Below are 17102 nucleotides of genomic sequence, written 5' to 3' on the forward strand. Positions count from 1 at the left end.
TTTTCTGGTTAACAGTTCACTTAATGCCCTTACAGCTTTTCCTCCTTATTGTTTCAGGAAAAACACATAGGTAATTTTAACAGGCATACTATATAGACAAATTCCTGTAGACTTGTGAAGGAGAATCCTGCAACAGGTTCACAGCTGCCCTTTTCAACACACCTTAGTGATGCTTTCAGATATTTAATGTGCCTGATGTTTCACCTTTGATTTTCACATCACCTGCACTATGATGAGAAATTACACAGTACACATGCACACACATAAGGATTCACAGAAGAAAAATATGTTGTATTAATGTTAATGTGTTGAGGCCAAAGATCTTGGTTACTGATCAGTTAATGTGAAAATATTTCAGGTTTAAAACAATTCTTTTGTAATAATACCTGTGGCTTCTCATATGTTTCTTTCCTTAAACTCACACCATGAAAGCTCTTAGCAGATTTTAGGCACTGGCATTAACAAATTTTAATAGAAAAAGTTAAACACATTCCTCATATTACAGTGGTAAAAAATATACATCTTATAAAAGAATTTAATTTCCTTATGTAAAGTAGAATTTTACACATTGCTTTTAATCAATAAAATTGGCACAGTTTTTAATTTAAAAGGGCTATTTTTTTTTCCTGAAAGCTGCCTTTTACATAGAATCCAAAAAATCAAAAGGGTCTCCAATTAAGAAAACATTTTCTGTTGTGCTGAATTCATGTTACCGTACTGTGAGCTCTGACATTTTGTTTCTGTGGTAACCAAAATCAGCTGATTAGTTGGCATGGCAACAGAAAAGATGTAATCCCAGCAGACACACTCTAATCAATGCCCCCAGCACAGATGGTCTCCGGAGGATCAACAAGAAAGAGGCTGGCAGGCATTCAGTGTATCACGTGGTTGCTCTAGACTAGGCCAGGAAAAAACTAAAAAAGAACATTTCTCAAACTAACCAATAGCTTTTTAACCCCTTCACTGCACTTATTAATTGTAGGAATTTCAACTGCTTCTGCCTATGAAAACCAACTTTGGCCCTGTGCTTTCTTGCTCACAATCTCATCCTCCTAACACTTGGCCCCTTTACAAGAGCTCCCCCTATATTAACTACCATTTCTCAAACACGAGTTGTTGCTTTAAAAGAAACCTAAAGCTTATACAAATCTGGGCAATGCCTGATATTATTAGTAGGGATTAAAATCGCTGAGTTTTGAGGGCTTCACCAATAAAATCCAGCTGATGGCCACACTCTTGGGAGAAGGAAGTGAGTAGTGAGCACATGGAGCACTCACTGCTCTAGAGGTGAAGGTAATGCCCACCTCTGCCATTCCACTGGGAAACATAGTCATTGATAACTGTAGAAAAACAATTTGCCTACATATAAAGTGGGAGTGCCAGAGTTGGAGTAAACAGTGAAAAAAGATACTTAGAAGGACTCCTAAAACTTTTGTCTACCTGAAGAAAAAAGTGGAGCATCTCCCAGGTGCTGAAACATAGTGGTCTTGGCTTCAGTATTTTACAACATTTTATTTATGTCATTGAACTATTATAAATTCTTTATACTATTTATTACTATCTTGATAAAACAATTTTAAAGTGTGTGACATCATAGGACCTCTTAGCCTCTAAAGACAAACTGGACTATTCATATTCCTACTGCTTGGCACAATCTGGCCATATTTGTTTCAAAAAAATTGGAAATGCCATTTTATATATTCATCCAATACTGCTATATGCAGTGAGTTGCTCTAAATAGAAAAATGTTGAAATGAATAGAAATACATTTGATTCTTTATTCTGTGGATTCTTGATTCAATATATAATGAAAATTATTTCAGTCTGTTATATTAGAAGCTAGTGAATTTGCAGTTTAGAATTTTCTTGTGAAACTGAAACAGTTTGTGTTTTTGCATTGACATCCCCTCATGATAGTTGCACTGGGTCAAATGCAGGTATGATCCAAGGAGCTACACAGCCCATTGCAGTGGTGCTTATTATGGGAGGTCTGCTTTGTTCTATCACCAATGCTGTGAGAGTCGGAGTTTACCTTTGGGTACAAGATCTGTGCCCTTGGTGTCTCTGCTAGAAGTTAAATAAGCACAGCTGAGACAACATTCAGCTCTAACTTATTTCTGAGAGAGTATTATTTCTTCTCCCCTCTTCCACCAACTACTTCATTTTATTTCAGATTTGCTCTTACTAACAAGTCATATGTTAAGCATGCAGGCATTAAACCCTCCTAATTTTTCTCCTAGAATCCAAATCCCATCCCCACCTGAACTTTTCTAGCAGGACATAGAGGTTTATATTGGAATCTGCCAGAGGAATGTCAAGGCTGAGACCAGCTGTGCACTGCCAGGGCTGCAGCAGACAGAGACCCACTGCACACAACAGGGCAGTGCCACAGGAGGCAGCTGTGGACCCTCACACAAGATGAACACCCAGCCCACCCCATACTGTTCGTCCATCTCTGACTTGCTGGATCCTAACCTCCCTTCCAAAGTAAAAACACCGTCATGTACTGCCATGATAAGCAAAATAATCTAATTGAATTGAGAAAAGTGTTCTGTATTTACTGGTTAAAAACCCCAAACCAACCCCCTTTTATTTGTATTGCGTTAAAGCTAACGCAAAGGGAAATGACACTGAAATGGCTTTAGGCAGCTCAGCAATGAAGCAGCTACTGTGTAACTTTGCACATCTCCTGCACATGGCCAGGACTCACAGCTTCTTAAGAGCAGCAAAGAGGTGCTAATAGGAATATCTGGTCTCTCCTCTGTCTGTCTGTGTCTGTGTAAGCCACAGGGGCTGGAGTGTGCTCACATGTCCTGGCTCCCCAGTGCACCACACACCAGTGGCTTCTTTTTTCCTCTGAGCCCCATTTTAATTACAGGACTAGATGTGCCTTATGTATGAACAAAATTCACTATCAATTTGAGTATTCACTAACTGTTTGATCCAGAGTGTGTTTCAATCAATTGACTCCTTCCATTGACTTCACTGCCTTTTGGACTGGCATCCTACTGTATTAAATCAGTGTTTTCCTAGAGAATTATAGTACTTTTATAGGTAAGTATCAAATGTAATGCATACCATCCCAAATGGTAGGTACCAGCAATGCAAAATCCCATTGCTGCTTTAAAATCAAACCCAGAGAAAAGGAGGGCAGGCGAATTTAATTCACATAACTCTGATAGCTCTGGCAACCTGGCATTATGTGCTTCTCTTGCAATCTTTCTGGGAGAATTACAGGAGATACCCACAGAATCTTCCAGTCACATAATGAATATAGGAAACAGTAATTAAATGGCTCCAAGGGTTTTCAGTATTAGTAATAATCTCAGTCTACCAGAAAAATTCAAGAGCCAATATTTTTCACTGTTATACACACTGAAAAAGAAAACCAAAAACCAACAACATGCTTTATTGAGTCCTTCTTGTTACCTTGGTAAACATGGGTTTTCCATGCTGAGTGACCATGGTGCATTGATCACAGTCCACTGTGATGGATGAGTTGTGGTATGACTCTTTTGAGTGCTTGAGAATGTAATACAGGTCTGTTACACCTCCTTCAAAGACAGTGCTAAAATAACGAGGAATGAGGGTTCTTCCAATTGCTGTGAGGAAAATACAAAGCAGAATTCAGCAAATGCTCTAGGTTATAAAATCTCAAACCGTTTGCTAACAGCACATGAATAATTTTAAGTGCAATGAAATCAAACTTTCATTTAATGAATATAATACATGTTCTCTCCCTTTTGTAGAGACAAAGTTGTGCCTGCGCCCACTGAAATCAATGAAAATGGCTGACTCCATTCAGAGGGAGTGGGCTCATCATATTTAATCTTTTTACATTGATGGCAAGTTAAAGTCACTCTTGAAACCATCTGCAAGGTTTTTTGTCCCAAAGTAATTATTACACAAAAACCCACATGATGTCAATTACTACTGAAAGCTGAATATTACCCATAAGAGTATAAATACAAGTGGTGAATATTGACAGAAATATACTTCTACACCCAAAAAAGCAAAGCACTTTTATATAAGGGGGTTGTGTACACGTATATGTTTTCTTTGCATGTGGGCGCGTGTATATTTATATATACCCACCCATACATACACACACATGCACATGCACTCTTGATTCAACAGGAGGGCTACTACTGAGAAATCAGAGTACTGGGGATGGACCTGAGAATGGCAAACTAGAATGTTATACAATATATGACCACCCACAGGTCTCTCTTTAGACCAGCATTTGTGTCATAGGCTAGAAAGTCTATGCAGACACCTGAACTCCCTTACATGCGCCACTTAAGCCCCAAACTGTGGACTGAAGGTACCCAATTCAGAATTATTTAGTTGGCCAAAACTCTCACTGAAGTCATATCTCCCACTTCAGTAGTAGTGTCAGGTAAGTTTTATGAGGTCTAATTCCAAAAATGTAGTAGTGAGAGTAAGCTTCTGAGTGTGCTTCAGCTGCACAAACTAGCAGCAGGACAGACATCAAAGGCAATTATCTCACATGCAACTGATGCTTTCCATCTCCTTCTTTACAGATAAATTTGAATGTAACCACAAGCCTGGTATAAGAGAACATTTCAGTTTATAATAGATGGATTCTTCTACACCAAATGACTCATTGCTCTGCAATGTGATTAATCAATCCACAGTAATTTTGAGTGGTGGATACATAAAAATTGCCTCCATTTTATAGGGAAAAACCAAGCAATCTAAATGGTCTCTTGGAAGAATGAGGTAGAAAAGTCACCATCCACAGGCAAGATTAGTTTATTAGTTCCTAATTCTAATTTGTCTATTAGGCCTATGTGGTGACTCATGACTCCCTCATTTGCTGTATACTTTTGAGAGTAATTTCTAAAAAAACTATTTTCATAGAAATTTTGCAAGCATATGAACAAAGGCTCCTGAACCTAAAAATGAATTTGGAGATGGGTGTTGCAAATTAAAAAATAAGGAATTTTCACAGTAGTTCTGTGAATACTGTTTTTGTTTTGTGCATTGTAATTTGGAATATTGTATAGGCAGTCATAAAGCATATTGTATGATGAAGATATGCAAATATAGAAAGTTAGGACTCATAAAAGCTTTTGCTGTAATATCACATATCAATATAGTTTAATACACAAAAATATATCATACTCTCTGGAACTGGCTGTCAGTTCAGTGAATACATTGAAAGACTTGTAAAACTGTAGATCCTAAAAAACCCCACCCACTAACCATGCATATAATAATTTTTTTAAGTCTTTTAATTTAATTTAGAAAAACTGAAGTCCAGTGTATTAGCATAGGATTTAATTCATGGTTTAACTCAAATTTCTTCATGTTGGTGTGGTATATAGTAAAAAGTGAAATTTACTCATCAAGTTAATTTCTTGCTCCCCTAAGGCTAATTAGTGCAAATTAAATTTCCTGCTAATCATCTTAAGCAGCAAATGGGTGATATGAAAATCCAGCATTCCTACTGATTGTGATAAACCTCTATTCATGTGACTTATGCACTGCATAAATATCTTGGAACTATTTAACTGCAGTTTATAGACGGTTCCCAAAGTAGCATGGTCATGTGGTATTGCTTTTTGCCCTGTATTTACAGCTACAATGCATTAAAGAAGGCTAGAAATACATTAAATAATTTATTCTTATTACTAGTAAGCATTTTTAATAAAAATTATTTCCTGGTAAGTGTTATCTATGTTTGCCACAGGGATATGCTACTGTGGGAGATAAAATGGATAACCAAAAGGATGAAAATGAATAGAGATACACACAAGGATGTGCTCCATGGAACCTCATTTTCCATGACAGATGCATGTGCAGACCCTGTTGGTCTGCAGAAGTGAAAATAACTGACACTTATAACTGCAAATATCCAGCATAAATGTTTATAGTTAGATATTCATCTCCAGAAGAAACAGTAATGGAGACCTGTGTTAATGAGCAGACCTCTTCTCAGCTCACTATTTGGCTTTGCCATGAAAGACTGAAGCATGTTCAAGGTTTTGGTTCTCCTCCTGAAGCACTCAATGGCTTAAAAAGATCATTCGATTTCTAGGATAAACAAGAAACTCTATGGCAGTAACAAGGGTTTTTTTGTGCAGGAGGTAGAATTTCCATGAGCAACAAAAGGCTGTGGAATAACTCTTAGGAGGCCTACAGATCATCCCAAACTTTTTAGTGCAAAGGACTATTCCTTGAATTTTTCTCTTCCAAGGCATAATTGTGTAGACGAGTATGCAAGCACATATGTGTGTGTACTCCCTGCTCTGCTGCATGACACACATAATCCTTTCCTGGGGAAAAGAATGGGAATACGGCAACGATGCTTCTCCTTCCCTACTTGCAGTAGATGGACGCGCTCACATGTGGCCTGCCACTCACTGTACAGGTCAACAAGACTTCAGCAACACCATGTACCTTCTGCTAGAGATAGCAGGATACTTTCTAGGAGGACCCCAAACAATGTGAAGGCAGAATTATGGAACAGCTGGATACTTGTGGCCACTTCAGGATGTGGTCCAGTCATCCTTATGCCAGTGAAATGAACTCACCCCTTGCAGAGCACAGAGCAAGCTGTATGCCAGCCTGGCCTTGGGTTTGCAATTTCCCAGTGGCACTCACAGCAATAATGGAAAGTATAGTCTAATAGCACATCCAATTGCACCAGTGGGGCTGAATTAAGTTTTATGTGCTACTGCAATTGGAATTCATTCATATTTTAGAGCTTGGCTTTTAGTCCACACAATACATGTTCAAGAATGTGTCTGTGCATGGTTTTGTAGGGCTCCTTCCTACCACACCATACTTCTCTAAAGGAACATCACATGGAGCTTCAGAACTGGCACACAGATCTTAGCCACAGGAGCTCTGAGCTGAGCATTTGCAGAGCAGTTTGAGTATGGAGAAGTTCTTGTAATTTCCTTTCTTAGTGTCAGGGCTTTATTAATTCTCCAGTCTTTTTGCTCACCCACCCGCATGGTCCAATTTTCTGTTTTCTCAGCTTACGGTTGGTTCCTTATCTTCCAAACTCACTGTTCAACTCCCAGTATCTCCTTGACTTCCCTCCTCAAATGATTCTTTTGCTCAAGGAAACTCAATAACCTGCCCTAAATCAACATGATTTTTTTTCATTCTTCTTAATTAACAAGGCCTAGTTATTTAGTCTCAGTTTCCTCATTCTCTTCCATGCTGCCCAAAATGCCAGCTTCACATACACTTTTAATCAGCCCTTCCTACCCATCTAGGCTTCCACATCTGCTTGTCCCAGGCCTTATAAGCCTAAGCACTTCTTCTGGATCTTGATTTTGTGGGTTACTCCCATCAAATTCTGTCTCTGCACTTTTCCCCATTCTGTCTCCTGGTAAAAGCAGATTCTTTCTCCAAATTAATCCCTCCCTCCCTCCCTCCCTCCCTCCCTTCCTTCCTTCCTTCCTTCCTTCCTTCCTTTCCTTCCTTCCTTTCCTTCCTTTCTTTCCTTCCTTCCTTCCTTCCTTCCTTCCTTCCTTCCTTCCTTCCTTCCTTCCTTCCTTCCTTCCTTCCTTCCTTCCTTCCTTCCTTCCTTCCTTCCTTCCTTCCTTCCTTCCTTCCTTCCTTCCTTCCTTCCTTCCTTCCTTCCTTCCTTCCTTCCTTCCTTCCTTCCTTCCTTCCTTCCTTCCTTCCTTCCTTCCTTCCTTCCTTCCTTCCTTCCTTCCTTCCTTCCTTCCTTTCCTTCCTTTCCTTCCTTTCCTTCCTTTCCTTCCTTTCCTTCCTTTCTTCCTTCCTTCCTTTCCTTCCTTTCCTTCCTTTCCTTCCTTTCCTTCCTTCCTTTCCTTCCTTCCTTTCCTTCCTTCCTTTCCTTCCTTCCTTTCCTTCCTTCCTTTCCTTCCTTCCTTCCTTCCTTTCCTTCCTTCCTCTTCTCATCAGCCAGCGACCAGTCAAGAGGACCTCTTTTCTCTGTGTCCCCTCACCCAGCCAAACATATTTCCATTCCCTGTGTTTTTCTCATTGAGTTCCAGCTCTCCCTTACTCAATCATCCTCCATCCCCTTACCTCCCAGACACTATTTCTCTCTCCTCTACCATATCAATGGCATCTAGTCCTGATTTTTTACCCTTCCTTTTTTCCCACTCCTCTTCTCTTTTCTTTCCTCTACATTCAGGTCAAGTTCCTTCCTGGATCCCAGATGCATCTGCCAGCAGTGTAGAAGAAAGGGTTTCCTGCTCTTGCATGCACCACTGGCTGAGCCTTCCCTGTGGGTTTTGTAATGGAAATGACCATGATTCCACATAGCCCTGACCTGAAAAATATCTAGTTACTCTATGTAGTTGGCATGTGGATGCCCCACTGAGCTATGTTCCTGGGAAGAGAGACCTTGGAAATTTTAGCTATCAAACTCTAGTAAAGCCTGCACTGAATACCTGAGAATGGCTACCTTTCTTTTTGCCAAAATATTTAGAAATCTGTTAAATTCAGTTAGATTTCCACAAAGAGGACAAAGGGATCACCCTGCCACAAAGGTGAGCAACTCTATTCCAAAACATATGGATTTTTAAACAACTTTAAAACAAACTTGCAATGTTTTTGTAACGTGGAACCTTCATCTATACAAAAAATAACAGGCTTTTATGTCCCATTACCCAGAAAAGACCATTTAATAGTGAGAAATGTGACACCCCACATTGCAAGATACTGTATATACCAGAAGGAAAAATCACCTGCTCCTCAGCATTCAGATATTGATTCCAGATCACTGGAATGTTGCTTTAAATTATCATTTTGTCCCGGGCAGCATTCCTTCCTAGCTGAAGGAGGATTTCTTATGAGAAGTAGGCACTGGCACTTAATCTTTCCTTGATTTTACTAGCAGTTGCCCAGATAGCAAAGCAAAGTCACCAAGTTCGGCTGGATTTAGCAACAAGAAATAGTTATTCATATGAAAATGTCTGTAAGAAAGGCATATCAGAAATTAATATTTTGCATAAAAAAGAATGCTCTCATCCACTGGCATGACAAAACTTTAGCTTATGTTGTAGTGTGACAGCTTGGCTAAACGAAATTCCATAAAACATCAGAGACCAAAAAACAATTTTAGAATTGAAGTAAGATAGATTTGTGACTGCCCTCCCCCTCCCCCCTCCAAAATGAGTGGTCCAGAAATCAATTAATTCAATCTATGAACATAGGCAAGAAGCTTTATAGGCCAGTTACAGTTATATTAAATATAATTCCTGAAGTATCTCACCTGGGGAATTTTAAACAATAGAATGAAACCATCTGACATATTAAATAGCCCAAGACCTGCCTCTCAAAGAGGGATGTACTGAGGTCACACTCCTGCTTTTTGGTCTGGGCATGCAACAATGATGATTAGGATGTTTGTCTCTCACCCTCTTATTTTAGTTTATTTTCCCTTTTAGATATGTTTGCCGGAGCTTAAAACACTTTGTTCTATCAGGAATATGATTAACTCTAGAATTATTTTTCCATCCCAAACTGAGCCAAAACGTCCAATGATCTCCAGATGGGATTGTCCATAGCTTGTGAAGTTCAGGGTCTTTCCAAGCTTCAGATGAGCTATGGGTCGAAAGCCAACTGAAAAAATAGTTTACAATATAATTTTGGTACCACCACACAGTATGGTGATGATGGTACTGTTGGATGGTTGGAGGTTTTTCCCCCAAGGAAGATTTGAGTAAAATAGAAAGTAAACATGTTTTTCTAGTTTGCAGGAAACTGTTATTATTTGTGGGCTAGGAATAGTAGAAGAACATTTCCTCCCTTTGTGTGCCAAAGATAGGCTGTCAAAATCTCAATGCCCCTTCTACAGAATGAAGGGTCACAGCCTCTTTGCAGAAATAGGGCTTGGATACAAACCCCTCCTTGCTGACTGAACTGCTCATATGTTCATTTACAGTAGAGGTTCTCAGGATCAGACATTTGGATTTAGAATATATACCATGTAAAATAACTTCCAAATTGGTGTAGCAAAGAAACAATAGAAGTGTTAATCAGTGAAATAAAAATATTTGTTTTATTGCTTTCAGGCTGGTTTTTTTTTGTAGCTTGAATCCTGTCAAGCCCTCTGTCTTTAATTAAAGCTAGGTTATAAAATAAGTAATAAAACAGAAACAAATAAACCCAAAAAATATAAAATAGAAAAAGCCTTTAAAAGTTCCACAGAATCAGCAACAAGAATAAAAAAAACACATCTGCCTATAGCTCAAAGGAGTTCTGGAAGCTCGGGTGCAGCCTGCAGCTGATTATCTCATCAACATGCTATAGAAGGGCTTGAGGAACTCTGCTGGTTGGGGCTGTTGGGGTTTATTTTGGCTCCCAACAGAAAATGTTGAGCTGTCCCATAAAGCTCTAGGCAGACTATGAGCGTCTCTTGCTTGAGAGATTATCACAGTTGGATCTCAGTAATTAAATGGAGATGTAACTAACTCTCCTCAGCCAGATGCAGGGACTAGGGAAGCCAGGAGACAACAGCCCATTGATTGCAAATGAACCTTCCTGGGCACTGCAAAAGAGAGCATGAGCGTTCTGTTAATTGTTAATTGACATCTGTGGGCATGGCTAATTAACATCTGCGCGGGCCAGAGCTTGGCATGTTCATTTACATATGTTCCTGTAACTGAAATAAACAAACCAGTACACACAGAACAAAACTTCATGGAGTTACATAGTGCTGTTTCTCTGCCTACACTTCTATTTGCCCAAAATCGTCCCAGTGAAAGAGCACATCAGCTGTGTTCTCTTCCAGACAGAGTCCATCTGGCTGGGATGTGGCAGGAGGGATCCCTCTCTGAAGCTGGACAACAGCAAATCTCAGTTTTCAGTACTGTGGACTGCTCTCTGGAAAAACTGCAGGGCAGGATGCCTGGGCTGCTCCTCCACCTCTGTAAGACTTTATCTGCTGAGTGGATTCAAACCCAAACAACACAAATCTGTCAATTCCTAGGAAAAGCTACTGTCAGATTTGATAGTGTGGCACAGAAGGCAGTGAAAAGGCAGTCTAATAAGTCCAAATTCTGTTTCAGAGACATGTGGGCCATGTTGATTAAACCACCCACATGTATCCAAGGCAGAATCTGGCACACACAGACCTGTCCTTTTTAAATCCCTATCTAGTGTGTAAGATTGGGCTTCTATCATGTAGATTAATTTTAGAATAAAAATTAGAATGTATGATTAATTTCCACTTATAGAAATTACTGGTTATTTATACTAATTAAATATTAAGAGTAAAAATATGATATAAATTCTATACAATAATAATAATGATAATACTATATTAGAGTACACTAGTGTACTTCTAATAGTATTATACTAGTAATATGTTACATTGTATTTGAACATTCAGAACACATTGCATAATCTACACACATTATAAATTTTAAACACCATGAAATTTGGAAGAGAGTTGAAGTAGTGCCTCCATATTGCAAAAGCACACCTTTTCAGGATTAAAATTAGTGGGTTACATATATTCTTCCCATGCACTTAAAATTATGTTTTTAACTATCTGTGTACAGCACCTTCTGGATATTGTGAAAATAGAATGTTTCTAATGTTGATTAGAAAACCAATTTGCCTTTGTTCTCAGTTTTGTGTCAAAATTACAAAGTGGGATGTGTAACATGGATTCAGAACTGTTAGTGAGTGAATTGAATCCTTCCCAAAACCCGAACCCGAAGGTTTTATTTAGATCCATTACACTTTCATCGTATCTGCAGTATCTTATTTGTTTTATATCAACAACATTGCCTACAGTTAAAGGCTATAACCCAAAATATTAAAGCTTATAAAGTTGCAAATGTACAGTTTTTTTCTCTCCAATTCCTTCCTGCCTGTGTAATTCAATCATTGTGTTAGGTCTGACTGTGCCTTTTCTCCAGTATTTTCTAACAACATTTTACCCTGGTGAGGATTTGCGTGTAAAATTTGATTCACTTGACAGTGTATTTTCTTTTCTCAAAAGAGTGTAACCACCACTTCAATCCTCTAAAACACACTTGAGTCAAGAGTAAGTAACAGAAACTATGACAATGAGACCTCAGCTTTACTCTCGGCACCTTATGACCCTTATTCTCAACAGACACATAATCTGCAACTCTTAAATCCTTCATCCCTCTAAAGAGAGACAATATTTCACTATAATTCACTTTGGTAAAAACATTCAGAAAAGAACTATAAAATCCTCTATATGTCTCAGCACAAAACTAAACTGCATGAGAGTAATTTTTAATTAAGGTTCAGCCAGCCTACAATAAAATCTCCTCCCAACCTTTTTCTTATTACACTGGCAGCTGACCACTAGTCTTTAAAGAACTGCTCAGTAAAAAGTTCATTCATTAGATCTTGAGTATTTCAGCCTCAGGCTAAGAGAATCTAGACCAGGGAATGCAGAGAGCAAGCAGCAGAGTCCAAGATTCTTTTCACAGGATAGCATCTGGACTTGGATAGCACTTCTGGGCATCATCCCACCCTCCACTCAGAGAAGGTGGCATCTGCAGTGGCTTGTCTAGGGCTGTGTCCAATTGGGTGTTGAGTATCTTCAAAGATGAAGCTTTCACAACCTCTCTGGGTAACCTGTAAAAATGTTTGACCACCTTTAAAATAAAACAGTTTTTGTTGTGTTTAAATGGAATTTTCTGTTTCACTTTGTGCTCACTGCCTCTTGCATTACATATTACAATACTGAAAAGTCTGATTCTACCTCTACTTTGTCCCCCTCATATATTTACACACATTATAGACCTCTCTAGGCTGCAGTCTCAACTCTCTCAGCCTGTCCTCACATTGAAAATCCTGCAAGCCCTTAATCATATTCACATCTTGTTTCTGGAGTCACTCCAGTATATCCGTATCTTTATTCTAAATGGTGAGTCCAAACTGACTATCCTACACCAGATGTGTCTCACCAGTGCTGAGGGAAAGATCACCTCCATCACTGCTCTCAAACTCTCCCTCATGCAGCCCAGGAGGCTGTTGATTTCTTTGCTGCAGTGGCACATTGCTGGCTCCCAGTCAACTTCAAATCTCAGCTCCTTTCCTGCAGGTCTCGTAACCAGTGTCTCAAGTTGAAGCACAAATAGAAAAGATCAGCCATGCACAATTCTGTACCATCTTCAAGCTTTAATTTTTTTTCTCTGTATCCATTGTCAGCACTAAGTACTTAGGGAGCCTGCTACTCAATCCTATCCTAAAATAAAAACTTAGAGCCCATACAATTTATTGTTTAAACAACCGAATTAGATTTCTGATAGTACAGAGCTGGTCAGACCCTTATGTAGCATTAAAAAATTCAGAACTTGTCATGGCAGGCAGATTTATCAGGAAGCATACAGTCTAAGCTGGTTTTTTTAGGTTGGAGTTGGGTTAACTGAATTCTTGTTCCACAGACAAAAAGACATACCTTAGATAAGGAAGCTCCAGTTTAACTCTAAAATTTCCATGTCTTATAGATAAAAAGCATCACTCCCATGATGAAAATTTAGAAAGGAGAGTATTTGTGTTGGCATAAGAATTCTACACTCTGAATGCAAATAAAGCCAGAACAAATGGTTTTCCTGCTTGCAGTATACAGCCACTCACACTTCTGCCTGTGCTAATTGTTCAGCTTGAAGAAAGAGTAGTTCAGTTAACTTTGTTCAACAACTGCAAAGAAGAAAGTTTTAAAAGCAAACCAAAGAGGTTATTCACAGCTGTATGACAAACCACTGTCAAAACATAACAAACCACAACCAAACTCAAGCAGAAAATGACAAAATGTAAGACCATAAAAATGATGGAAATTGTGCAGGACAGGCATTTTAGATGAACAAATGCAATCTGTACAAGCATAAAGGACCAACACAGCAGAGAAAATGATACCCAGAAAAGTTGTCTCAAGAAATAAAGGCAAAATCATAAAATTCAAATGACAGAACACCAAAAGGAAGGGACAAAAACCAGGGGAACTATCCAGTTGTATTAAATCAAGCACACCCCTGACCCCTGACTTCATCTGACCTAGCAGAGTGCTAAACACAGCATGAGGCAAAAAAAAAAGAATTATGTAAAAACACAAGCAAAAGGATGTAAAGAAAAAGTGACATTTGCCATACCCTCACATACTGCCACAATCCTTTTAGGCAGGTACCCAAGCTGGTCTGAACTAGAACCTAGACAAAGACCTCAAAACCAAAGTTGGTTGCTACAGAAAAAGGGTATCTGCTTTCTGGGGTGTATTCATGCTGGTGGTGGGTTAGGTGACTAACCCACATATTTCACAGCCACCAACTTGATGAATCTTCTATTGGTCTAAAACAGTTCCATGAAAATTAGGCAATTCACTAGAATCACACCAATTACCACTTGCTAAGAACTTGTTTGTTATGGTGGGGATCTCCCTTCCCTTCTCCATTCCTACCCCTAAATTGTAAAAATATTCCAATTATTGCTACAAAAGCACACAGGAAGACCTGTTTTATATTTTCTGGAGTGAAGTTGTTCTGAAGACAGATGTCTACAAATATAATTCTACCAGTTTCTCATCTCCAGTCTCTCCTCTGAGCCATGTTGAGATGGGAAGCTGAGACAGGAAAATAAGTCTTATATGTACTCTAGAAATACTGTTAAACATGTGCAGTCTATATGAGGGAAGAATCTAAAGTTCTGAAAAAATACATGTGTCACTTTCACCCTTAGAAACATTGGAAGAGAAGCTGTGAGTGACTGAGACAGAGTACCATGTGTAGTGGAGGACTTTTCCACATCTAAAGCTCCTGATTTTCATCCAGGCAATATCAGCAACATCACACACCTTCAATTAGTTGCAACTCTGATAAACCCTATTTTTGGTTTCAGTCCAGTTTGTATCTGCCAAAATAGCACCTCATGTCATCACCACCATGCCCGATGAAAAGCCTTAGGACACCATTCATGATGTGAAGTCTGAGGAATGTACAGGCTGCTGGCATCTCAGAGGGTTTAGATCAGACAGAATTTACTTTTCTTCTTGGCTATCTTCTACAGCTCTCCACAAGTTACCTTCTATTGAGAGATATCAGTACTTATGGCAGCTAGTTTAAGTAGTCTAAGCTATTCCTTCTTTGCAGTTAGCACAGTATAAACATAGCCATGGATGTTTCTGTAGAGCATATTGTAGGCAGACACCACCTTGCTCTGCTAACACTGAGTAATCCCAAAGCTACACATTTGCATAGCCTGGCATCATATCTGAGGAAGCAATTCCTGTGAAGAAGGATCATATACTGGTTTGGGCTCTGAGACATGAAAATGGCCACACAGCACCTGGTTAGCTTGGTGTGTGTGGGGAAAATGGGCTCATATAGGCATTTGCCCCACAGGCGCAGCTGACCTCCTCAACACTGTAAGAATTCTTTTCCTGGCAAGACAGAAACCCGCATGCTGGCCACGTGAAGGAGAAAGGCAGTCCTTTCCCCCAACACAGGACTTTGTGCTCAACCACTGTCAGTCAAACATCACAGCATGGTCCACACTGAGGTGAAAATCATCAGAGGTGAGATGGGTTAATATGTGCATCAAAGCGGAGATAACATAGCAGGGAGTGGTCTGGAAAACTGGTGGGAGGTGAGGGGTTACAGTGACATGATAAAAGATATACATGGCATTCTCAGAATCCTCAAACTATATTGAGCACATGTGGATTGATAACCAGCATGATTTTTCTGGTAATGTTATGCTGTAGATGTATGAACAATATCTCACCAGTGGATAATATCAGTTGTCGGTTATATACATGTTTTATAAAAACCAGAACACACTCTTTATACAAAAAGCTGTTGGTGGTTGGCTTTGATTTTTTTTTTTTTTCAGCAGCAAAGCTTGCTTTCCCACTCTCTCTTTCAAGCTCATGGAAGCTAGATGGAGAGAAAGTAAAAACGGGATTGAACACAGTGGACAAGATAATTAGAAAAATAGTCTACTATTTCAAAATGTTTTGTTGATTTTAAAAGTGTGCCTTGTTTATTACCCTTAAAATGAAGGCTAGTGACCTGTGTTCAGTTATACAAATCAGATGTCTGACAAAATAACATGAAATAATAAAGAAGCACTTTCAGAAAAGGGCAAGCAACGCAGCAGGTTTATAAGCTTCAGTGAGAACACACATCGTACATAGTTTTTTAATAAAATTTTATGCAAGTAATGCAAAATCCTCTTAACTTGAAAAAGGTAATGCCAGTAATAAGTACTGCAACAAATCTGTGCTGTAGTTGAAATGACCACTTCCTATGCTTTCTGTCCTTTTAGCTGTATGATACATTTTTTCACATTTCCCATAGAGTCATTATATTATCTTCTTGGAACACCTTTTCTACAATGACTCACTGTGATTTCTGGAACTACCATAGGTAAGATACAGTTCCCATGACAGTCTTGAACTGCCACTGTTCGGACAATTTCAGGCACTGCCTGACCATAGAACATAACAACCACCACACAGGATGAACCCAAATGCCCACCCAGACCAACATCATTGCTTAACAACAGACAAACTAGAAACCTAAGAAAAAAACAGGGAAAAAAAAGAAGTGTGGCAAAATCCTTGCCCTGGTCCATCACACCTACTTCCAAAAATAAACAGGTGGAAAGCTGCAGAAGTGATGGTTGCATACAGTTACACATGGAAGCCAGAGCTGCTAACTGCTATTGACATGCAAATACAGTGATACCACAGGGAACCCCATGCTCCAGATGCCACCCTAAAACCTCTTAATTTAACTATGGAAAAATATACACAGATTTTATTATCTTAGGCTGAGAGCATATAAAAATTTATCTTGGAATGTGTTTCCCTGCAGAACTTCAAGAGAGAAAGACATGGTGGGAAGCTCTTTCCTAAAGGTGTAGCAACAACTTTTATCTACCAGCAGTGCTTGACAGGGTTACATTGCAAGCCTCCCAATAAGAATCCCTGTTGACATCTGAGAGAATGATCCCAGATAGATAACCTGATGTTCTGATAACCTAATATCTAATATATGACCATGCAATTCAAAGTGCTTCTTTGAAAAATGAAATGTATTTTTTCAAAATCTGGCAAATTTAAAAACATACAGAAGTCACCTAATGTGGGAAAACTAATT

General features: G+C 39.0%; 1 protein-coding gene across 19 annotated transcripts in view; it reads right to left on the reverse strand.

Moving 5' to 3' along the window:
- LDB2 (LIM domain binding 2) overlaps positions 1-17102 on the reverse strand; it is a 389815-nt gene that overhangs the window by 48270 nt on the left and 324443 nt on the right. For all 19 annotated transcript variants that reach the window (XM_086890196.1, XM_086890208.1, XM_086890201.1 and 16 more), the window contains one exon: positions 3430-3602. In XM_086890196.1, coding sequence (XP_086746322.1) covers positions 3430-3602 — 173 coding nt within the window. The remainder of the gene's footprint in view (positions 1-3429; positions 3603-17102) is intronic.

This window comes from Cyanistes caeruleus, chromosome 5, assembly GCF_971803275.1.
Source record: "Cyanistes caeruleus chromosome 5, bCyaCae1.hap1.1, whole genome shotgun sequence".
Lineage (NCBI taxonomy): Eukaryota > Metazoa > Chordata > Aves > Passeriformes > Paridae > Cyanistes > Cyanistes caeruleus.